We start from the raw sequence: 23,888 nt of genomic DNA, 5'->3' as shown, positions 1-23,888 counted from the left end.
ATGAAAATCTCCCTCAAGATGCCTCATGCTCCACCAGTTTGTCCGGCTACCCAAAGCTAAAGATTCATCCCAATTCAACCCCCAAAGATGGGCTTAGAACAGCTCTTTTGAGCTGGCATGAAAGGCTGATCCACAAGGAAGGCTGAGCAGGGTTTAGACCATTGCTTTGACCATATAAATCTCACTAGGGTCGTCAAGCCAGTATTGACTCTCAGTTACTCTGGTTTAATTCTGAAACAACTCAGTGTCAAGCAATGACAAGAACTGCACTGGAAGTTTTGTTTGCATCAATTTTCTATTTCAAATGCTAAAATTAACTCTTTTCCCCAAGACAATCGCAGGTATCTCTCTCCCATTAGCTTGATGGAAAACGAGGTTTCACATTGAGAGTGCATGCTCCACCAATGGAGGCAAAAAGCATTTTAGCTAATGTTTGAGGATAGCGGTTAATGGATGAAGCTGAGGGAATTTGAGGAACAGTATCCTTCGGTCTCAGTTCATTAGAGCAGTTATGTACATGCTTAAGTTTAAGCTATGAACAGTCTCACTGAAGTCTAGTCATGTGCCAAAGTACTTTGCTGGATCAAAGGCTTAATACGCTAAAGAAGGAAAACAAGTAGATCTTCAGCTGATGAAGCACGCATCACTGTCGGAGATCAGGAATGATGGAGCCTGACTTTCTACACATCTGGCCAGAATCTTGCCTGGTTGAAAACAATATGGGCAACAAATAGCGAGAATCTGGACTTGCAAAACACATCCCTGAAATAGCACAGCAGCTAATTTTAGGCATCTCTGTTTAGAGGCATGTGAGGAGGCTATTTTTCTCTGCAGTCAGGGGAGAGGCAGACTCCTCCAGAGGTGATTCAGAGCAGAAGCCTGAGCGAGATGCTCCGATTCATTTCCTAGTGGAGTCTGTCTCTCCTTCTCTGCTGTCCAAGAGGCAGCGTAAGGAGGCCCCCGTAGCCTCGCTCGGCCGGGTTAGATACCAGCGTATCATTACAGAAGTGCTCTTTTCTGATTACTTGAAGCTTGGCCTTTAATTGGGGTTAGGCATTAGTGGAATAAATTAGATTAATTTTGTATGATCCCTACAAGTCATTCCTATTCCAACCCATTGGAACAATTCTGCTATGTAGATACAGCTTGACTCAAAGGAGGATAGACTGGATTACCAGGATAAAAATATCTGCAGACCAGTCATGCTTGTCTAAGACTTCCCTTCTCCTGCCTCGGGATAGAGAGAGGTCTTCAAACTCCTCCACATCCAGCCCTGGTAAATTAGCATCCAGCCGTGTCCACTGAGAGCTCACGTATCCCGGGGGAGGCACGGCTAAACGGGAGCCGCACGGGCTTGGGCTGAGCTCAGGTTTGGTCTTTTCCTCTTCAAACCAAGAGGATCTTGTTCTGCTCTTCCCTGCTCCTCACACCTCCCTGAGCAGGTCCTTGGTGCTTGTCAGATTGGGTGCTGGCTCATCTCTGGGGGATGTGTTGGGACTCAGAGACTGAAAATAGCTTCACCTTTCTTGAGGAAGACTATTAGACCCCTGGAGCAGTTGTACTGGTTGTACCAAATGTTTCCTCACTGTTGGCCTTTGAAATATAGGTTGTCCATACATTTTTAGTAGTTCCCTGTAATAGTTTTCTTGTCATTGTGCATGAGCAATGGGCATTTTGATCCCTTCAGAGATGCAGACGCCAAAGTTGGCATTTGACCTATGCTGGTTTCAGCAAGTAGTCTCCGAGACCTGGCTGTGTGCGGGTGTCCCGCGGTCCCCTCGTGCTGTCACTCGAGGTAAGTCGCAGCAGCCCAGTCTGATTTGCTGGAGGCAATATTGCACTTGCACCGTTCTTTCCCCATCTCAGCCTGTCTGCGCTTGGCTTTGGTGAGGATGGAGATGGGAGCAGATGTGGCAGCATGGGCTCTGGGAAGTGTCTCGGAGCGGATCCGCAGAGACGGTGCTGGCTCGCATTTGGGTTTTGCTCAGACACCCACAGATGAAGAGAGTTGAACCAGGATGCCTTTAGTTAGGGCCATGACGCAGCAGCATGCTTGGATGCCTGATTCATTTTAAACACAGGCGTCATCCCTACCAATGCCGACAGTCGTATTTCTGTGCGTAACGCGGCAGTGGCAGGAGCACCAGTGGTGGGCCAAGCCCTGTAGCATACATACTGTGGTACAAACACAACCATCCCTGATGGAAAGACCTTAAATTACACCCATTGCTTAATGCTAAATAGGTGCTTAGGTGCCTGCCTAAGTCAGAGCTTCATTCCCCCTCTCCTAGCCTGAAAAACGAGAGAAAGGAATATCTTAATCAGATGGCAGCCAACCTTCAAAATCAGGTCAGCCTAGCTATCCTTTCCCTCCCCTCCTTACACCTTCAGCTCTTTTTCTCACGATGAGCCCAGCCAACCTTCTTGCATCGTTCCTTCGGCAGGGCCAGATGGGTGCTGCGCGGGGAGCCGCGGGGATGCGGCATCGCTCGGCTAGAAAAGATGCCGACACGGTGCAACCGCCCGAATGGGCAGGCACCAGCGGGGCCAGCCGGAGCAGGAGCAGGAGCTCCCGCGGTACTTCCCAGCTTCAGGATGCCCTCACCTGCAGCTGGATTTGTTGTGGCAGATGCTGTATAAACAGTAGGGCTGTTTGGATAATGAAGTTTTTACTAGCTGGGAGTAAAGTTTGCACTTAGGCAATCAGTAAGTGTCACTTGCGTACACGAAGAAATGATAATGTGCACCTCAGCAGAAGCGTCTCTCGTAGTCAGATGTGCTTCTGCTCGACTAAGAGCCTCTCCTCGCGCGACGGCGGGTGCCGTCCCAGCCTCTCAAAGAGCCCATCGTGAGTGCTGCATTTTAGCCTTGACTGCAACCCTTATTTGCATGTGTGATTGTTAAATTATTCTCTGCAGCGCAGCAGAATAAATGTTTATGAAACCAATTTTCTCTATTTGAGAGCATGGGGGTCATAATACTGGGAGATGCTGTGGATTAACTAGTAAATAATGCATAGGCTGATTACCCTTTAGCTTTGTTGACTGTGCAGGAAAAGGTCAGCGTTCGGCATTGGGATGTGAGCGGGGCTGCCTTGCTGCTGGGGAAGCGACACCTTCTTAATGAACCCCTTCTCGTTTGACAGGTGCAAAACATGTCCCAGTCGATAGAGGTGTTGGACAGGCGGACTCAGAGAGACCTACAGTACGTTGAGAAGATGGAAAACCAGATGAGGGGACTGGAATCAAAATTTAAACAAGTGGAAGAAAGCCACAAGCAGCACCTGGCAAGGCAGTTTAAGGTATGTCTGCTTTCCAAACTGCTAACGAAGCGGTGGCCAGGGATTTAGCGGGGTGCGCGTGGGACTGTGGTCCCAGTCCCCATCAGCTCACGTGGCTGTTGGTCCGGTCGTACACGGCGCTGGCGGCCGCCTACCCATGCAGCTCCCTCCTATCCAAAGCACGGCCAGATCCCGGTTGCGGCATCACATCCTCAGCCGCAATACATTTTTCTACAGGGTAAAAGCGTAAATCGACATGTTCCCATACCCACGACCCACCTGGGTGCCTCAAACAGGGCAGCGCAGGCTTGCCCCATAAGAGAGGGTCTGCAGGGAGACCCGGGGGCAGCTGAGGTCAGGGCGAGGTGGGTTCCCCTCCACGGCCAGGCAGCCCTTCCCCACGCCGTGCCCAGGACCCAATTTTCTTGGGAAGAGCCAGGAGCTGGGGCTCCGTTCCCATTTCTGCAGCACGTGGCAGACCGCAACGGGCCGTCACCAAATCGCTTCCCTCCTTGGGGCGGTTGTAGCAACTGGGCAATCAATCAAACAAATCAACCCTCCCCAAAAAACCCCAAAAGTACAACTATCGCAGCTGTCCTCGGGCTGGCAAAGTGCACGTCTCAAGGATGTGCAAATGTCCAGTTTTGAAGCAATGGTGTTGGCAGCCGAGCCAGCACCTTCTGATGGCTTGTATGTGTTTTGTCCTGGTGTCGTACAAATGAGAAGATACCAGCCTTTTAAATGAAGCTGTCATTGCGAGCAATGGTCGAACTTTCAAGAACTTGATTGAGAACAAATGAAATTGCCAAAAAGAGGCTGTCAGCAATATTTGGAACATTAGATTTTAGTAATGTTGTGGATTAATAGATGTAAAAAACAAATTGAGAAGATTTCTAGTGAAATTTGGGGCCGTTTCTGATCAGCCATCCAGCTGATTCCCATCCTCATTTCCAGGCAGCTGCCCAGCTGGCTGGTGTTTTAAAGCAGAATTATTTTAATTGAGATGTTAAATACTGAAATACCAAGATTACATCATAAAAAGCTGGGAAGAAGGTTCTTAAAACTTTTCACCAAATCCACCTCCTCCATTCCCTATCTCCAGTTACCGCAGGACCCTAAACTTAGCTCTGCAGTCTGGATATAAGGACCATCTTTCTGATTTAAGCATGAGTTTATTTCTGTTTGTTTCTTTCTTTTTTTTTTCTTTTTTTTTCCCCTCCTCCATTCTGATGAGTTTAATCCTCCCCATTGCCTACCAGGGAGCTTGCACCGGGAAGTGCAAGTAAATAAGGAAATAAATACATTCCCCACATGCCAACCGCAGGAGGGAAAGCCTCTTGACTTAAATAGGAGGGGATGGGAAGGAAAGAAATGAGGCTGAGAACCGAGTTCTGATCCCGTTCACCCCTGAGCTGCTTCAGCAGACAGCCAGATGTCACAGCCCTGAGCGCTGTGAACTTGGCCACTGCGCAGTGGTTTAAGCAGCACCAGGTATACTGTGTATACTAACATGCTTCATTAACGGGTAGGTGCATGCATATTTATGTCTACTCATTAGCTGCTGGAGCAAAGCATCTTTAACAAAATGCTGCATACCATGCCTTTAAACAAGGCCTTCATTTAATTAAAAAAAAAAAAAAAAAGTCTTCGTTTCTGCAAAATAAATTTGATAATGACTTTGATTTTTATCTTCTTTATAGCATGCCTAAAAACAGTAAGGAATTTTTGTCTAATTTGCTGCCAAAGCACCATTTTAAATAACAGCCACAGCATTTTGTTTCTGCTAATGCCAGCATTAAAATGTGAGTGGTTTGGAGCTCTTGTGTTTTTTTTTCTCTTTAGTTCCGTAAGAGTATTTGTCTATGAATGGCTATCTATATAAGGCAGGTTAGTGAGCTAGATCCTCAACAGTATTTCATTTTCTTGCTTACAGGGCTAACTTAAAAGCAAGTTTTTTCAATGCTGCAGTGACTGAAGAAGCAGTTCACTCCCATGTAACCATGAAAAGAGGGCCACAGAGCATTTTGCACCATGCATTTATTTTTTTGATTATTTTCCAAATTAGCACCATATCTCACTAAGGAACCTTGAACCACACAACCGAGATCTTCCTTTGCATGCAATTGTAGATGCATTTCATGAATAGTTTGAAACCCTTGTCAATGCATATATATATTATTTTATTTTATTTTTTGGAAAGAAAAAAAAAAAAGAACTCTTTGTGTATGTGATCTGAAGCATGTAACCCTAAGATGTTGCATTCTAAAAATGACAAATAAAGGCCTTTCCCAAATATTTTGGTGTTCTGCAGCCTGTTTAATATGTTCTTTCCAATACATCATTTGGACCAAAATAATAATTAAAATAATTTTAATGATAATAATTGTGGGATATGAACATTGCACTCACGTAGGAAGCAACCAGGTCAAGGCAGAGTGTTGCAGATTTTTGCACGCATAGCACTGAACCAAGCTTATTTTAACCTTGCAGGCAATAAAAGCGAAAATGGAGGAACTTAGGCCTTTGATACCAGTGTTGGAAGAGTACAAAGCCGATGCAAAATTGGTATTGCAGTTTAAAGAGGAGGTCCAGAATCTGACGTCAGTTCTAAACGAACTCCAGGAAGAGATTGGCGCCTATGACTACGAAGAGCTTCAGAACAGAGTGTCAAATCTTGAAGAAAGGCTTCGTGCATGCATGCAAAAATTAGGTAGGCTCAGAACAACATGGTGGCACCGGCTAAACACCATCGATGTTAAACCACGCATCCCGTCTGGAGACAGAGATGCTAGACTGGACATCTCCTTGTGCCTGGCCTGGCTGTAAGAGATGAGCTCGCACAGCCAGGTTTGATCCTGTAAATATTTATGCTATAAGTAACATTAATCTTGGGAGTAGTCCTGCTAAGGATTACTTGCATGAGCAATGTTGCTCATGGCGTAAGTACTTCAGGATCGGGCCCTTACCTAGGCATGTGACTTTTTGCAGCGTTTGCATAAGTGGACGGTGAAATGCGGTAAATGCGTGGCCTATTGCAAATAACGCTTATGCAAAGCAAACGCATGCACCCATTTTGCTTATGCATCAATGTCCAATCTTTTTGCTAACTGGACCTGGCACATCAGCAAAGGTCTCTGCGCACCGCTTTAGGTAGCGTGCGTGCGTGTGTGTGTGTGCAGGCTGTGACTTGGTTTCCCTTTTTCCTTTTGCATCTTGCAAGTCCCTGTAGAGAAGAGCATGGTGTAGCTGGTGCGGGTTCGTGTGTTGGTCCGGACTATGCCGTGTGCAGGATGTAAATCCTACCCGTCTCTCCTGTTCCCTGAGGGAGCAGGGAGCCCCTTCCATCAGGCCAAGTAACCAGCAATGCTGAAACACGAGAGATTCATCTGTAATCTCATTCAGAGAGTATTAATTGACTGAAGCCTGTGGGTCTGTTGTGGGGAGACGCAGCTGTAGCTAAACCCAGCATCTGACCCCAAACAGAGGGTGGAGAAGGGGGGAAGAAGGGCACTGCCTTCCGCAGCTGCCAGAAATCTCCCCACCGTTTGTTGGCCTAGCTCTGACTTGATTTAATTTCTCCTTACGTTATTGACTTTCTTGTTAAGCAATTTAGATAATCTAAACACATTAACTGCTCTGCAGTCTATTTTGGTAGCACATATGAAATTACACTCTCAGGTAACTTCATGGAAGATCAGATCTCTTCTGAGCACTTTATATCCTTGGCAAGGTAACGCTTTGTTTCTCTCTTGTCTCTGCTGGTGGGATTGCTTTTGCTTGTTTCTAGATGCCTCCACGCTTCTGTAAGCAGCCGCCTCCCCTTATTTCCCCCTGCATTTCTATCCTGTCCTCTGATACCTTGTACGTCCCTTATAAACTGCCTCTCACTTGAAATCTCAGAGAGGAAAGCGAATTTCCACGTAAGCCCGGATGCTCAGAGGTATTTGAACTACGAGCGTGCAGCAAGTCATGTACTGAGATCCCCCCGGGGAGCTGCCCAGGCAGGTATAACCCCCCGGCTGAGTGAGAGGGCAGAGCCTGATTTCTCATTTATTAACGAGTGCTGATGTGCCCAGGTTTGGTTTGGGGCAGAACAGGCTGCGGCGAGTCGTGCCGTCGCTTTCTGCACCACATCTGCGGTCCCTCTCCTCGCCCTGCGACGGTCACAGGGAAGGCAGCAGGGTTGGGGGGTGGCAGGGAAGTCCTGACCTTGTCCTCACCCACTTGAATTTCAGTGGGTGACAGAAATGATCGAGGTTATAATGACTTGGTGCTTTCTGTGTTAGCAGTACCTAATACCTGGAGCTTTATCCCATGGGGACCATACAAACATCTCGGGAGTGACAGTCCTGCAGTGGGTAAGATAAGAAAGGCTGGGGAAGAGGCACAGGCGTCTCTGGGTGACCAAGGTCACCTAGCAAACCCCCCAGCAGCCCCACACCGCCAGCACAGGGCAGCTCTGCCCTACGAACGGCTTTTCTCATTCCTCCCCTGCCAAAGGCAGAAGTGGGTGTGATGAGAGGAGATGGTGCCCAAGGAGGGATCCGCTTGCTGCATCCATAGCCTTCAGCCCATCTCTTGAAGATGAGGAGGAGCTGCGGGTGGTAGGGAGAGGGAACAGCAGGAGGACCAGGGATTTGAGTCTGAGCTGTAGAAGTCCTTTCCCAGGGATAGTTCTTTAAACAAAACCATCCTGGACCCCACAGCCGGCCTTGGTGGAGCTGCCCAGCCGAGGCTGACTCTACCGGAGCCAGGGAAGCTGTGATGATCCTCCTGCAGACCCTGGGCAGGCTTTAAGAAGTAACTCCCAAACCATTCAGGGCTCCAAAGAAAAGAGAGTTTGCTCTTGGACCACTAGCCCCTTCTGCTCTGGGCCATGTCCTGGCTCGTTACATCCCCCTCATGCTCAGGTCCTCCAGCTGGGACATCCAAGCAAGGCAGTAGCCCAGGTAAGACTGGCTGAGGCAGCTAGGATGGCGAGCTCCTGCAGGCAACTTTGTCTAGAAACTTTTGGGGGTTTTTTGGAATCTTTTTGAGGCTTTATTTGGGCTTTTTGGCTGTGTCCCTTCTTTCTCCTCTTGCTCTCTCTGTGACCGTGGGGTCAGGGCAGCTTTTCTGCCTTGGGGGATTGCAGCACCCCTGGGTGCTCGTGGAGACGGACGCTGAGTCTCGCAGGGGTTCACCTGGGAGGGTTTGCTGCTCGCCCAGGAGAGTGATTTATTTCGTCACTTAACAGCAAACAGCCCAGATTGAATTTCCAATGTTGTTTATCGCTCTGGAGTATAAACCAGTGAAAATGGTAGTTAATTGAGTTAAATTCAGATAACAACCTTACAGACATTTTGCTGCCGCATGATGAGGTCCTTTTTGCTGAAGATTGCTGCTTGCTGCAAATTATCTGCTCAGAGGGATTCACTGAAGTTTCAAGTAGCGCATTTTAGCTTAGCTTTGCTCCTGCATGGGCCAGCAACGCTGCTCACCTGGTGTGCGTTCTCCTGCTAGAGCTCGGGATACAGCTTAGAGTGCCCAGAGCAGGATCAGGGAGCTGCTGCAACGAGCATGGGACAAGGGAAGAGGAGGGGATGTGCCGTGTTCCCGTCCGGTTCACTTCTCCCCATCCTCTGGGAAGCACTGATGCTCGACAGTGCAGCAGCATTTTCCTTAGACAAGGTCCTGTTTTGCATTTTGGGTTTCCTAAGCATTATTGATGGATCAATAGTGAAAACACTTCCTGACCCTGGCATGTGTGTGAAGGAAAAAAAAAATCAATAATGGCATGTTCAATCTGTTACTCTGTTTACACTCTTAAAGATCACTATTTATACAGGGATTTTAGCATTTCCATTAATGTTCCTGAGAGGAGCCTTGGAGGAGTGGAGAGGTTGTCACTCCTTGATTCGAGGGGGTATTTAACTCGGCTGCACTCCACAGGCTCACGTTTGCTTGATAGCACGAGCCTTCCCTGACTCTTGCAAAAAATCCCAGCCCACAATCCCAGGGCAGAGATGGGGACAGAGCCCTATCCCAGCTATTTTTGGGATGGGGGGCTCCCAGCTGGGCAACAGAGGCGAGGGCAGGACACGACCCAACTGCCGCAGCCCCATCCCTGCTGCGGAGGGCTGGGACCGGGATGTGGAGGGGGGGATCAGACCTTGGCTTCGTGGGAAGCCCAAGCTGGGAAGGCGCTCGGCTGTAGCAGCAGCAGCCCGAGCAGAACCGTGGAGTCCAGAAGGAGACGGTGCTGGTGTCGGCGGGGTGGCTGCGTTGGCGGATAAATTGCTGCTGAGCTGCTAAACATCGCTTGTGGGCTGGATCTTAGGCGAAATATGGAGCGGGGGTGTTAATATCCTGGGAGGATGGTAGCGCTCGTTGTAACTGGCTGGAGGAAAGCGTGTCTTCTGCTGGAAAATTCTTCATGCAGCTAGAGGAAGGGGCTGCGTGCATGGAGGTGGTGTTTTGTTGGTGCTCTGCTGAGCTGCAGGAGGGCAGGTTGGGGGCCGTTGGCTGGGTCAGCCTGGAGGGTTACTCGGGAAGAAGCTGATTTGTGCTGTTTTCCAGGAACAGGGACATGCAGGTCCCCATGGGCCACAGGTCCAGGGACCGGAATAGTGCTGGGCAAACCGGAGTGAAAACAGATCCTCTATGCGTGACCCGAAAGCTGCTGTTCACAGGCTTCCCCTGTGTTGGGGACTCATGGAGGAGCACCAGGTCGTGCTTTCCTGTTGTACATTCATCCCCGAGTGACTTGAAATGCACGTAGCATCCCATGCTCCTGCCATCCCAGTGGGAGAGCAGGTTTGCTGCAAACAGCTCAGCACCCATGGGTGCTGGGCTGCCCAGGGCAGGAGGGCTTTGCTGCGAAGTCAAGCAGGAGCTTTAGGGCAATTGCAGCCAACGCTTAAAAACTCCCCTGTGCGAGTCAGTAGAGTCTGATAGAGGAAGGATTTGGACGTTGGGCGTCTTGGGCTCTCGCCCCAGCTCTGCTCCCAACCCACCGCCCCATGCTCAGCTCCTCACCCGCAGAGGAGAGCACTGCTGGGACTGGCAGGCGCTGCTGGTGGGTGCTTCGAGGCTGCGCAGGCTGCTGCTTCGTGCCGGAGCGTAGGGAGACACAAGAATCCTCTCTTGTGAGCTACCGCTCTGATTCAAGCTGCGACATGTCCAAGGGAAGCAGTAGAAGACAGAGTCCCCTCTGCCCCCAGTAAGGTAATCTTCCTGCTTTTAATCATTGCTGGCCCCATAGAAGGGGGAAAAAAAGCTGATGGCGTTAGGAATGCGGTGTGCATCTCAGCAGGAACAGACGGGTGAATGCGGATCACAGAGGCTGTAGTTGCCCATCCCTGGGGGGTAATGTAGCTAACTAGGGGCCTTAAAGCGTTTGGTTCCAGGATCCATTTGAAACCTTCCCCCCAGCATCTGGGTGCCTCTGATAGATCTACACCAAGAAAGAAAACACCTTGCCCTGTGTAAGAGCAACCCTCTTGCATTGCTGAAGAGCTATTGTGAATGCGCCTCCAGCTAAACATGTATGAGATGTAGCCTCACTACTTGCAAACAACACTAGTTTACCCTTATCAGCTGCTGCTGCTTTTTTTTTTAAAACTTTTTTTTTTTTTTTAATCAATGAGCTTTTATACAACCTTTCTCTCCAGGGAAATGGAAGGAAAGAGATAAAGTGACAGCAATGTAGGAAGGCAGTGTTGAGCAGATCTGTGATTAGAGGAAGGCTGGTCCTCTGCAAGGGGAATTTGCAAGATGTTAAGCATTTATTATTTTAACCCGTTGCATCCCTTTGTCCATACCTTGCTCTCCTCCTGAGCTGAGCAGTGTTGAATGCATCAGACAGGCAGGAGGACGAATTCCCATACATTGTGTCTCAGTGAGGCCAAGAAAGCTCTCTGCTTTTTGGTGGGATCTCTCTTTACCTGCCTGGTATCTGAAGGCTGTGGGAAGACTGATGGTCCCCTTGGCCATGTCATGCTGGTGCATATCAAGAATATCTTCATCTATTTTATGCCCCAGGCTAAGGTCAGCCCTTTGCCCACAGCTCAGAGCTGAGGTAGGTGGATGTGTCCCATGGCCATAATCAGGAATATAAAGGGGCAGATGAGAACAGGCTGAGGAGAGAGGCAGCTAAGAGAGATTGCGGAGCGCACGTGCTGGAAACATTCAAGATCAGGTTGGACGAGGCTTTGAGCAACCTGATCTAGTTGAAGATGTCCCTGCTCATTGCAGGGGGCTTGAACTAGATGACCTTTAATGGTCCCTTCTGACCCTTCTATGATTCTATGATTCTACTTGGTAATTTGGAGCAGAAGGACCTTGTCCTGAGCTGGCAGAGCTCCACACGTGTTTCAGCAGCACCTCCATGGGCTCCCACCTGCGGCCTCGGCCACGGGTACCCCCCACTGAGCAGCAGAGTCATTTGTACTGCAGTGCAGCTGCAGCTCAGCCTGCAAACCCAGCACCCGGCGCAGCCGCTCTGTCCCCGCCACCGTCCCCTGCCCCAGCCCGCCAGAGGCTTCCCCATCAAAAAGGAGAAATCAGGAAACACCTTCTGAACTTCAGGTTGCAGTTGTCCCCCTGGTGCCGCTGACCTCAGCTTGCCTTGCTCAGGAGATGCTGCTGCAGGTCTACTGAATGTGTCCGCGTTTTAAACGAGTGGTCCCGTAGCGACAGACCATCCAACGCAGCCCCCAGTCCCTCCCGCGGCATCTTCATCTCTTCGCCTGTCGTTCCTTAGTGCACATATGCTAAAATGCTGGCGTTGCAGGAGACCGGAATGGCAGCTTTGCTGAAATTTGGAGATATCGTTGGAAATAGGAACTCAGCGTGTGGCTGCACCTTCGATGCTGAGGCTGTAGCATTGCAGGCATCTATTCACGGGGGTCCCTGGAGGGATGCGGGCTTCAGTGTCAGGGGACAGAGCCACAGAAGGGAAACAAGCTTCCACAGGCAGCCGGCACGGCAAGCTGGGGGAGAGGTGCCGCTGCTTCACCTTGTATTTAGGGCTTAAAAACACAGCGAGGGACTTAGCTGGGCTTGTAAATGTGCTGACATGCCCACCGAATTCAATGGCATGAAATCAGCAGTGTGGAGCACATAAATATGCTTCAAAACCTGGCTCGTAGGGCTGTGCGGGTGCCCGTCCCTGTTGTGGTGGTGCTGAGTCTGGGCAGGGTTCCCGGGGCAGCTCCCGAGGAGCCCTCGGGACACCCCACCTCCTGCCCTCCATCCTCCATCCTGCATTTGGGTTCCTCTCCCGGAGCTGGCGAAGCCCAGGCTGGCGGAGGAGACCCTGGTGAATTCATTACTGTCTCCTAAGCGTGCAGACACGATAGGGAACAGAGAAGGTGGCTGGTAGAAGCTGGTAAATGGTCTTTGCAGGAAAGAGATTTATATCGCGTATAATTTCCCACCTTTGTTTTTTTTTTTTCTCCTTTGCATAACCTGTAACAAATGCGTGTTTCCAGCAGGGCTGGAATAGACACGTCTGTCTTTTTATCTTGGCTGCACCCTCTCTATTATAGCAGAAATGAGCAGAGCTATTCAGCTAATTTCTCCACCTGGCTGCTCGACCCTGGCTCTCTTCTCATTTTCTATTCTGCGACATTAGCAGTATGGCTGGTTCAGGAGAGCTTGTTTTCTTGGGGACAGTGTGATAAGGACAATTGTTATTAAGAGGCGTGAAACAAACAAAAGCACCTGACGGTTGCTCTTGGCCTAATTACCTCTAATTAAATAAAAACAGAGCTGCCCATCAGCAGGGGAGAGCAGTGGGCAGAGTGGTGTGGGTGGTGGCCAGCGCTGGTGCCCCTCATCGGGGCTTCGGGGCTGGCTGGCAAAGACCCACTGCCAACCGAGCCGCGGCGGTGGTCTGATGTCCTCACTCTTTTTCAGCTTGTGGCAAGCTGACGGGAATAAGTGACCCAATCACAATTAAAACCTCGGGGTCCAGGTTCGGATCGTGGATGACGGACCCTCTCGCTCCCGAGGGAGAGAACAAGGTAAGACCACGACAGCTTCATCCCTGTGTTCCCACCTCCACCAGCGCGGCTGAGATCATTGAAAACTCATTACATCCAAGCACCAAAGCCTGGGTTGTGCCCTGTGAAATGGGTGGAAGGTCCTAATTCATCTCACGGGGCTCTGCTGGCCTCCTCTGCAGTGGGAGGGGGCTGAGGGTCCCGCAGGGAGGGAGGATGAGGAGGGGGCGGGTGAAGCTCACTGCTGTGATGAGCGGGCACGGTCTCGGAAGTGTCACCATGCGGTCTGTGCCCACCACAGGAGGGAAAAATCAAATATTGGGTCTCTCGTCTGGGTTTGGCAGCCATGAGGGAGCTGGGGCTGAGCAGAGGGACCCGTGGTCCTGGTCCCTGCTGCTCTTCTGCTGCCAGCGCCTCCGATAATGTCATCTGACTGCATTTGTCCTCCGCCCTCCACCTTCATTGTTGTGAGGAATTAACTGACTGCAGCCAGAGAGAGATTTGTTTTGCTTTGTTTTGGTCTTTTTTTTTCCATTCAGACCATTCTATTTTGATCCCAAGGAGGTAGGAGGCCAATAACTGGCTGAAAATCAATCCAGGCTTCCCATGACTGATGGAATGGAAAATATCTCGAGTGTTTGCTGAGGATTTGCAGGCAGCAAAACAAAACAAAAACCACAGAACTTGGCTGCATGGTAATTCCCTCCTGCATGCAGCATCCTTCATCAAAGGATGAAGGCACCAGCAAGGGCTGTTTCGGGGCAGCTATTTTGAGAGCTCTGCCCTGCGATCGGCTTTCTGTAGCTAAGAGAGGACGAGGGATGCTCTGGAGAAGCCACCCCCGGGGCTGGCTCTGTTTGCCCGTGGACATGCACCAATGAAGCATCAGTGACTTGAGATGTCGGGCTCCTTCCCTCCAGCAGCCAACTGGTTGGCACTGCTTCCCCAATGCGACCCCTCCATATTTTACGGTTATTGAACAAAATTTCACCTATAGCCCCAATAAGATCCTAATTATGAAGTGAGATGGGAAGACTTTATCCACATCACATCTTGTTTTGCTCAAGAGAGGGGACAGACTTGTCCCCTTCGGGCTGTGTTTGCTGCATCCCTCGGCACTAATGTGATCTATACATCTGTGAAGGAAGAGTCAGGCCTGTTGCAGCTGAAGCTGGTTGATCAAATGCTAAAGGTCTTTCCATGTCTTCAGAGAGTTTTGTCTCAAAGCTGTATTTTTTAATATTTTTTTTTACCCATGCCTTTTTCTGCACCGTATTTTTGTCGTGAGAGTAGACAAACAGTTTTCTCTGGCCTGTAGCTCAAGCTTAACAAGCGTGTATGTGTATATAATATATAAATCTACTGTGAATTTTATTAGAAACGCACAATTAAGTGAACTTCTCTGGCTGCCCAGGAGAGTGGGAAGCTGGGGATGGGGAGAGATGGGCAGTTTATCATATCCGTCTTACGTCGCCAAGCCCCAGGAGGTGTTTGGTGGTTCGTATGGTCGTTTGTTCATGTCATGAAATCATTGAACACAACTGGGGAAAATTGCGAGTCCCGCAGGAGCAGCCCGGTGGCGAGGCAGCAAATGGATGCTGAGCGCCGGGATTGATGTGTATTGGCAGGAGAAGGTTGCTCAAAGCCAGCCGGTGTGATGAGACATTGCTATCCATCAATCTCCGCTTCTCCAAAGCATGAAATGCTGTTGGGTCCCGCCACCTTGCAGCCCCAGCGTGATGACATGGGGTTCTGCTCTTCTGGGCTTCTCTTTGTCTCTCTAAAAACTGAGCACAATGCACTGGGATGCGTAATTTTTTAATACCAAATAATGAAATGGGAGCAGCAGAGAGACAATCGGTTTCCTGGGGTTTATTTTTTGTAATTTCCCAAGCTGGTTTAGTTGAACGCAGGCATTTCATTAAGTGAGGAATGCTCTCCAGTGCCACGTCTGACAGCAGAAGCTCTCCCAGGCTGCAGGCACTTCTCTGCCGTGGGCTCAGGGACATGGGTGGTTTTTCTCTGGTGCTTTTGCAGCCATCCTCAAGCCCACAGCGGAGGTGTGAAGATCAGAGCCATTTGCCACATGTTCATTCCCCAGCCTCTGCAGTGTTTCCAGGGAGGTAACGACGGAGGGCTGAAGTTCCCTACAAATTTTTTGCAGACCCCACTTGGCCTTTCAAATCCAGCAGCCAAAAGCAGTTTACATGCACACGCCGTGTGTAAATGTTTGTCTGCTCTTCTAAGGGACCCTGGAGACAGCCATATTGCGGAGACGATACCATCAGATTTTGCAAGGCATTTGCAAAAGAAGTTTGCACTACAACATTACCCGAGTCTGCATCCTTAAAGGCTTCCCTCTTGCTATTTGATTTACTTTTTCTTCTTCCTAAACAGTTTCTACAGAAAGCAGCTATCTTATTTTTAGGCAGCAGCTGCATACAGAATGTCCCTCACTGGCTGGATATTTCTTCTTGATATTAAGTGCACAGCTTTGTCATTTGCCTCGGCATTGGATTCATATGACAAAAGCTTTTTTTTTTAAGGAGTCTAGACAGTGTCTCTAGTGAACTGGCGCTTAAATGATGATCTAAAATCTCTCCCTCATCTACCGATAGCAAGATTTTGATGTCTTTGTCTCTTACATTTTAGTGGCCTTGGTTTCAGTTTTTGATGCAGAAGTGTATGATTTTTAAACCAATATGGACTTTGTTTGAATTTCCTTGACAATGAGCAATTGCATCCATCGCTTCTGCACGCCACATTAATGGAGTTCTGCACAGCAGCTGGTGTCATTTACTGAGTGCTACCACGATGGGGCTTACGGGAAGCAAAAGCGGCATCAACATAATATGCTGGGTCTAGCCAGAGAAAAGATGTTAATTGCCCTCTGGAAGGACGGTGTCCGTCACGCAGCACCCCCAGGGAACTGCTTAAGCTCCCAGGTTCCTGGGGAGATAGCAGGTTACCCCCCAGGAAAGCTTTGCTATTCAGTTGATTTCTTGGCTGATTTGGGGTTCCAAAAATCGGATTTATTTCTAGGCGTAGATCGGATTCCTTGGAATCCTTGGAATTCTAGGCGTAGGTTGGATTCCAAGGAATCCAGTCCCCAGCAGGTTGGATTCCTCGCTCTGGATTTTGCTCCCAGCTCAGTTTCTAGGGTGATGTGCAAAGGGCTCAGCCGGGTTTCTGCTGTTTTCTAACCCCATGTGTTTCTGTTGCTCGCCCAGGTCTGGTACATGGACAGCTACCACAACAACCGCTTCGTCCGTGAATATAAATCCATGGCAGATTTCATGAATACTGACAATTTTACCTCTCACCGTCTCCCTCACCCGTGGTCAGGCACGGGTCAAGTGGTCTACAATGGCTCTATCTATTTCAATAAATACCAAAGCCACATAATTATCAGGTTTGACTTGAAAACAGAGACCATTCTCAAGACTCGCAGCCTGGATTATGCCGGCTACAACAACATGTACCACTATGCCTGGGGTGGCCACTCGGACATTGATCTCATGGTGGACGAGAACGGGCTGTGGGCCGTCTACGCCACCAACCAGAACGCGGGCAACATCGTCATCAGCAAGCTGGACCCCAACACCCTGCAGAGCCTCCAGACCTGGAACACCAGCTACCCGAAACGCAGCGCCGGGGAGGCCTTCATCATCTGCGGCACGCTCTACGTCACCAACGGCTACTCGGGAGGTACCAAGGTGCACTACGCCTACCAGACCAATGCCTCCACCTATGAGTACATCGATATCCCCTTCCAAAACAAGTACTCGCACATTTCCATGTTGGACTACAACCCCAAGGATCGGGCCCTCTATGCCTGGAACAATGGGCACCAAATACTTTACAATGTCACCCTCTTCCACGTCATCAGGTCTGACGAGTTGTAGTCCATCCTTGTTTAGAAACTGATTTAGAAAAAAAAAAAAGGAAAAAAGGGAGAAGTGAATTTAAAAAAAAATACTAATATCAAGCAAACACACTTTAAGTAAGTAAATATATAAACAGCTGCCAAAATTAAGACCAACATCATGGAGGATTATTCAGCATAAACCTGACAGATCAGCATTACCTCTACATTTCTAGAAGTCTGGCCCTGTGTTATAGACTCACGAGTAACCATGTACTTGCAGCTGGAACTGCACTTAAAGAACCACTTAAGTTTTGGGTTTTGTTTTGTTTCTGTTCCGATAGCAAACCTATAGTACATACTAAAGAAGTAAGGCAATGACTGTTGAAAGTTTATCCTTGGGAGACTCGCTCTCTTCTGTGTGTGGGTTGCATGGACATTTTCCCGACATCACGGTCAGCTGTGATGGATGTGTGATTTGTATTTCTAAGCAGAAAAAGCTGACCCGTGAGGAGCTCTCGCTGTCTGAACAAGACCTATCACAGGTTAGTTTTCTTCGCCTTCCATTGCAGCTACTGTCTCTCAACTGTGTTCTTGTCACTTAGATTAACTGTGCTGAGACCCGAAGTAGCTCATGGATCTGTGTCTTAGTAACTATTAAACACGATGGTTTAAGTATGTATTATGAACAAGTTGTTGTACCCATATTGTTTGAACTTATGTATTCAGCAAATATATTGTATAATGTATGTCTGTTATTTACCAGAGGTGGCAAAACTTTGTATGTCCAGTTTATGCAATGAATGTTGTAAATGCAATGATGTAGTTTGGATTAATAAATGATGGTTTTGTTTCTAAAAAGAAAAAAAAGATCAGTGTTCACCCTTATACACAGATAACCAATTTCATGTTGATAATTACAAGAATATTCTCTTACTGTTATACTCTCTACATAGCATTATGGTGGTTGGAAATCGCTTCTGTGGAAATTCTGTGGCATCAGATTCCCATGGGAAGCCCTGTTTATGGAAGTGTGAAGGTAATTAATTTTTTTTAAGAGGAAAACTTTGTACTATCCACAGTTATCTAAGGAACAATAAAAATATTAGGAGACTTCCCTGCTTTGTTTATTGTCTTCTCTGTACAAGTGACCAAGCGTAGGGGAGGGGTAACGGGAGTTATTGTGGGGGGTTCTGGGTAATCGTTGAGCAACCACCCTGACTTTCCTTACGTCTTGCATGGGGCATTACCTGATGGGTAGCTGCAGCTGGGAGCCGGAGGGGCCGGCAGCGAGGAGCCGGAGGCTGAGGAGCCGGAGGGTTTGGCTCTCTGCTCTGTGGGGCTCACACAGCGGGATTGCCTTCCCCTTTGCATTTGGAGCGGATACTGCTTCAAGGAGAGAAAATCCTCCCTCTGCTCCTAGGGCTGCTCTGCGCTGCGAGGGGCAGCGAAGGCGGCTGCAGTCAGGCTGTGCTGCTGCCTGCTACTGCGGGCAGGGGCTCCGGCTGCCCGCGGTGCTGTGCTCAGCCGCCTCGCCGTCCTGGGGCTGACGGCAGAGCAGGGTCGGGGGGTGACAGCCTTTGATATCAGTGCTACAACAGGAGAAAACTGTGTCGTCTGTCGCGGTCAATAGACTTGGAGACACAGTGCCTCAGACTGCCTGGTGCAATTGGATCGTTTTCCTTCTCAGATGCTTAGAGTGCTTCTCATCCTGAATTTGCTATAGTCTTACGCTAGTAAAAATCTCCTTCCATTTAACACAGCTAGCACTGCGATGCTTATTATAATGAGCAACTGTTACTGCTGGGGCCTGAGGACTCAACCCAATCATTCCCCTTGTTTTTGCCAAAGCAGGGGCCTCACAGCGTTGCAGGATGCTGCAGTACCGCAGCACACACCTTGAAATGATCCGAGGCACTTTTCCAGCTGAATGCTCCTAAAGCTCTCGATATTTTGAAGCTTAAGACGCTGGATGCTAACATGCTCTTCTCAACGACCTTTAATTAATCCTGCACTTCCCCGCTCTCCCCTTACACACTTCCACCATATGCTTTCCCCATGGCAGGGCTCCTTTTACCAGGAACCCAGCACCCCCAGCAGCTTCATCCCGCCACCACTGTCTGCTGTGAGATGTGGGGTCCCATCGCTCCCTCTGGTGTGAGATGTGGGGTCCCGTCTTTCCCCTCTGCCCCAGGCAGAGCAGTATTCAGCAATTCCCACGCCACAACCGGCCCCAGGCAAAGGGACAGGACCCGTCCTGCCTTCGCTGCCCGCCCAAGGAGCCTGCTGAGCTGGATCTCGTGGGCAGCGGGGATGCCTGGTACCTGTGCAAGCTGCAAAGGGCTCGCTCTGGTGCCATTAGACCGTTGTTGCCTCCTTTCCAAACAGAGAAGCAGGTGACCGTGTTTAGCACCACTAGGCATGATGATTTTTCAGCCACTTGGTATGTGAACAGCTATATTCGCTGATGAGGTTCAGCCTTCGAACTCGGCAGGCAGATGCATTAGGGGCCTTGGAAGGAGCACGGATCACCGAGGTCAGGAAATTGAATATAAGCAACTGGTGACTGCTGCAAATTGCAGATATGGATTTCAACTTCTCAGCCTTAGCAGAAGGTCCCTGCTGGGCTCTTCAGCGGGAGGAGAGGGGAAAGAAAAAATGGTGTAATGTCATTTCCCAGAGCTGGATTAAACCTCAAGCAATGAACGATCCTCCACATGCAGATGTTTGAGCCAGTTACACAGGTTTGAGATACTGCCCTGTGTCAGCACTACTCCTCTTACTGAAATGCTGGCTGTATCCAGAATGGGGACAGCTCTCCGAGGACTCATTTCTGTGCTACACACCATATTTCCAGGGCTCTGGACTGCCAGGTTTGTGGAGATCTTTGATATTTAGCAGTGGTTTTCCCTCCAAGAAACTAAAAAAGGGGGCTAGAGACTCATGGTGTAATTGGCAGCAGTATTGATCTTCAATGCACAAGAGAAATCTGTTAAGCCAAAAAGCTGTAAGGCACCTGCAGTCATTTCTATTTAATTAATGTATTTCTTCAGTGCAAACTCATTTAAGGGGAACGCGCTGTTTTTATAAGATTTAGAGCTGGATCCAGCGACGGCTGCAATCAATGGGACGGATGCCGATGCCTACAACAGGGGTTGGGCTTTTACAGCCAACTGAACCTGCTCGCTGCACAGCTCCTCGAGTGCAATGGGGTGATTCTCTTGCGCAGTCTTGCCGCAGTTTTGGATCACGGCTGTTGTCAGCTGTGCCACACGCTGAATTGCTTTTCGGTGCAGATTATTGTCCCAGCAGCTGGGCTTTGCATACTCTGGTTCCTACCCGCCTGCATGCCACGGAGCTGTGCTAATTGCCCTGGGCACCAGACGGTTCTTCTCTAAGACCTCTGTAGGTGTTCAGGGAGATTGTCCCAGCCAAACTGTCCAGTTTTGGGGAAGATGTTTCAGGTAGACCAGAGCACATGGCAGGACACTACCTGAATCTACCAGCAACCCAGCCAGGCACACTGCCACACCGAAGCACTGCCACGTGCCAAATTACCCAAAGTCAGCTTTGTCATTAGGCAAGATTAGAGGACAAAAGAACACGTTTGATTCAAAACATTGATCTGCAAAAATAAATTGAATTACAGAAAGGCAAAATAATGCTGTTTGCTTTAGGGCACAGCTACATTTAGATTCTAATTTTCCTAGTGCAATTTGTTTAAGACAAGACTCAACAGCACAAAATGTCCTTGAACGCAACAAAGACGAGGAAGCTTTTCTGTAACATGTACCCAAAGTTAATGAGATGAGAAAAGTGCTTTAAGGGGTGTACCTTTGTCCTATTTGCCTGTAGTGCAATATTCTATAAATGGATGCCATATGGTCATATACTTAATGGTATGTATTACTTTTCAAGTGGATGAGCCATTCAAAGACAAGTACGTCCCAGAGGATTGCTTTCTATAGCCTATGACTTAATTATTCGGTGCACGAGGCTTGCTGGTCCAAATTTAGTCATGGGAGTCAGTAAGTTACTTCAGAGAAACATCTGACCATACTTTTGTATGTGTGTTCATGTGTTGTTAATATTTTACAAGGGATTAATTCGAAAGCACTATAGTAGATATTTGTGAGGGTTTCGGTTTGATGCAGAACCCAGGTTCTGCTCCCAGCCCCATCAGCCATGCCGAGTCCCAGCTCCGTATCTGAGCAAGTAACTGGACAGATTTAATTTTGCATGTCACAACATTGCTGTCCTTCATCCTTTGAGCCAGCTGAACCAATGCTCTCCAGCTGGTTCAGACCTGCCTGGGGTGTCTGATGGGGTTTGCTCTCATTCTTGCAGTTTACCAAGCCATCGTCCTTTTCTATCCTTTGCTTGGAGACAAGCCCCTTCCCTGGAGCCCTCGTGCCCACCCCAGAGAACGCCTGCACAGCTTTTGGGCACGGCAGGACACGAATGCAGCTACGTGCCTCCTGATAGCCCGGCTGCGTGTCTGGCCAGCTCAGACCACAGGCACCTCGTCACCATGAGATTTCTGTCGTTCTCCAGGCCATGTCTAGCACCGGGTGTAACTGGTTTGTGTGCAGGGGAGAGCCTGGCTTTCGGGGCTGACATACAGAAGTGAAGCTCATCCTTCCCCCACTGGTGGCAAAGCCCACGGGAGCAGCAGTGGGCTGTGAAATGCAGCTTAGAGCTGCGACAGCGCTTACACAGACTGTCCCGTTGAATTAAATGAAGCTCGCTCAGCACCTGGCCTAAAACCCAGGCAGAAATACTGACTGTTGCTTAGCATCATCACAACACTGAGAGCTAAAAATTTTCCTTTCTTCCTTTGCTGTTACTTCTCTGACCTTCATTAGTTCTGCAAGCACTGAATGCAGAGCCCATATGGAGACAGTTATCATAAAAAAATGAATCCTGGCCCCTTAATTAGCTCCTCATTATCTGAGAGCTCCATATTGAAGCATTAAGATGTTGCAAAGCAATTTGTTGAGTTTCCAATTAAAACTTTTTAGAATTGTTGAGCCTTTTAATACTTTGTGTTTACAAATTGCCTTGGACCTACACCAATACACGCATTTTCTTCACTGGGGAAATATAGCTGAGGAGCTGATAGTTATTAATATAAAATCCTTGGTTTTAATAAAGTCATAAACCATGTCAATGAAGCTGCTCTTTTTATACCTGATACAATAGAGATGACTCTCTCTGAATGAGTGCAGAAGAGTAAGAATCATTAAGAGGGCAATTATAGGCTGATTTCCTAATAACTCCACTTTTACAGCACTGTAAAAACAAATGTACACATCCCTCTTCATATTAATTTACCCTGGATATGTTCCTACCAGATGACGGTGGGTGCCGAGACCCTCCGTTTCTGCAGGGGTGAAAAAGAAGTTAGCAAGGCTCAGCTCCTCCCAACAGCAGGATCAGGATCATGATCAGGATCAACAGCAGGATCAGGCCCATCATGAATAAATAAAAGCCAGATGGGCATGGATTATATTCACTGTATTGCGCAAGCTGTTAGCTGGAGGAGTGCAGCTACCAGATATGAACACAGAGGAAAAATGGGTCTCTCCTACGAAGCATATTGTTGCTCAGGCTTCGCCTGGGTTCCTCGGGTGAGCCTATGGCCTGATCTACTGCGGTGGCCAAAAACATGGGGAGGTGGGCGGCCGATTGACAAGCTCAGGACCGAGGTCTTCCTACAGTCTGCAGAGCCAACGTGAAGCGAGGGGAGCAGCAATGGCTCCGCTGACCTGGAGAGGGATTAAGTGATTTGCTTAAAACCTCTTAAAAATGGTTCCCGAGCCATTTGGAAGGGATGGCCATCTTCACATCGCAGCCGATGAGTATAAAGGAGGGATGCAGCTTGCCTGCAGCAGACAAGCCCGCAGAGCTTTAACTAACCCCAAACAGCTTCTTCCTCCTGTAAAATAGTCCCCAGGTGCACCAGGCTGAATAAGTTCATGGCCATTAAGAGTCTGTTGTATAATCATCATATGAGGACACGTATCACCGAGGGGAGCAGACCGAGGGAAGCGGCTTTGGCGTGCGGCAGAGCCGTGAGGAGGGATCTGTGCAAGCCATGACAAACAGCACCATGCCGAAGCGACGTGCGCTGGGCTTTTGTTCTCAGTCTGTGCCGAGGACTTGTGATAATATGGTACTTATGTTCTTTGGGATGTTGTAAAGCCATGAGCTGATCTGTATTGAACATGTCATTTGTATTCCCACGCTGTTTTTTAAGCAAATCTGTCAAATAAAACCAAAAAAAGAATGAAAAGCGGAATGCAAAGGAGTGATTACATAAGGAATTCACGGCACAGGCAGCCGTGGCCACTCCAGGCACCGGCGGCTTCGTGGCTTTGCTGTCCTCCAAGAGGAGCTAGAAATGACCCTGAGAACCAGCTTTGGTCTGGAACAGAGAGCAGCAGCACCCAGAGCACCCACCGAGCACCCACCGGCTGAGCACCCAGACGGGCTCAGGGCCCGTCCAGCTGCTGTGTGTCCACAGGCTGCTTCCTCCCTCCTGGCCCTCAGCATCCTCCGAGCTCTGGGGCTGCTTTGCAGTGAATCAGCTCCCTTTCGACAGACAAGGGCTGAGCTCTTTCTCGCCCTCCCTCTGGCTTTTTGAGCTGGCTTTTAAAGACCTCATCACTTTCAGGATCATTTTTTCATGCCCTTCTGTGCATACTTTCCCATTTTTGCACTTTCTGAGCACCCAGCTACCAAAAAAAAGGTGTCT

At 48.9% G+C, this 23,888-nt stretch overlaps 1 protein-coding gene across 3 annotated transcripts in view; it reads left to right on the top strand.

Annotated features, from left to right (window-relative positions):
* Nucleotides 1-18,230, top strand: part of OLFM1 (olfactomedin 1) — a 34,775-nt gene extending 16,545 nt beyond the window's left edge. For all 3 annotated transcript variants that reach the window (XM_072883358.1, XM_072883356.1, XM_072883355.1), the window contains 4 exons: nucleotides 3,146-3,301; nucleotides 5,771-5,990; nucleotides 13,181-13,287; nucleotides 16,497-18,230. In XM_072883358.1, the coding sequence (XP_072739459.1) occupies nucleotides 3,146-3,301; nucleotides 5,771-5,990; nucleotides 13,181-13,287; nucleotides 16,497-17,171 (1,158 nt within the window). In that variant the 3' untranslated portion in view covers nucleotides 17,172-18,230. The remainder of the gene's footprint in view (nucleotides 1-3,145; nucleotides 3,302-5,770; nucleotides 5,991-13,180; nucleotides 13,288-16,496) is intronic.
* The last annotated feature ends 5,658 nt before the right edge of the window (nucleotides 18,231-23,888 follow it).

Source organism: Ciconia boyciana, chromosome 18, assembly GCF_034638445.1.
Source record: "Ciconia boyciana chromosome 18, ASM3463844v1, whole genome shotgun sequence".
NCBI lineage: Eukaryota > Metazoa > Chordata > Aves > Ciconiiformes > Ciconiidae > Ciconia > Ciconia boyciana.
Note: the sequence above shows the minus strand (reverse complement) of the source record. Positions and strands in the feature narration are given on the sequence as shown.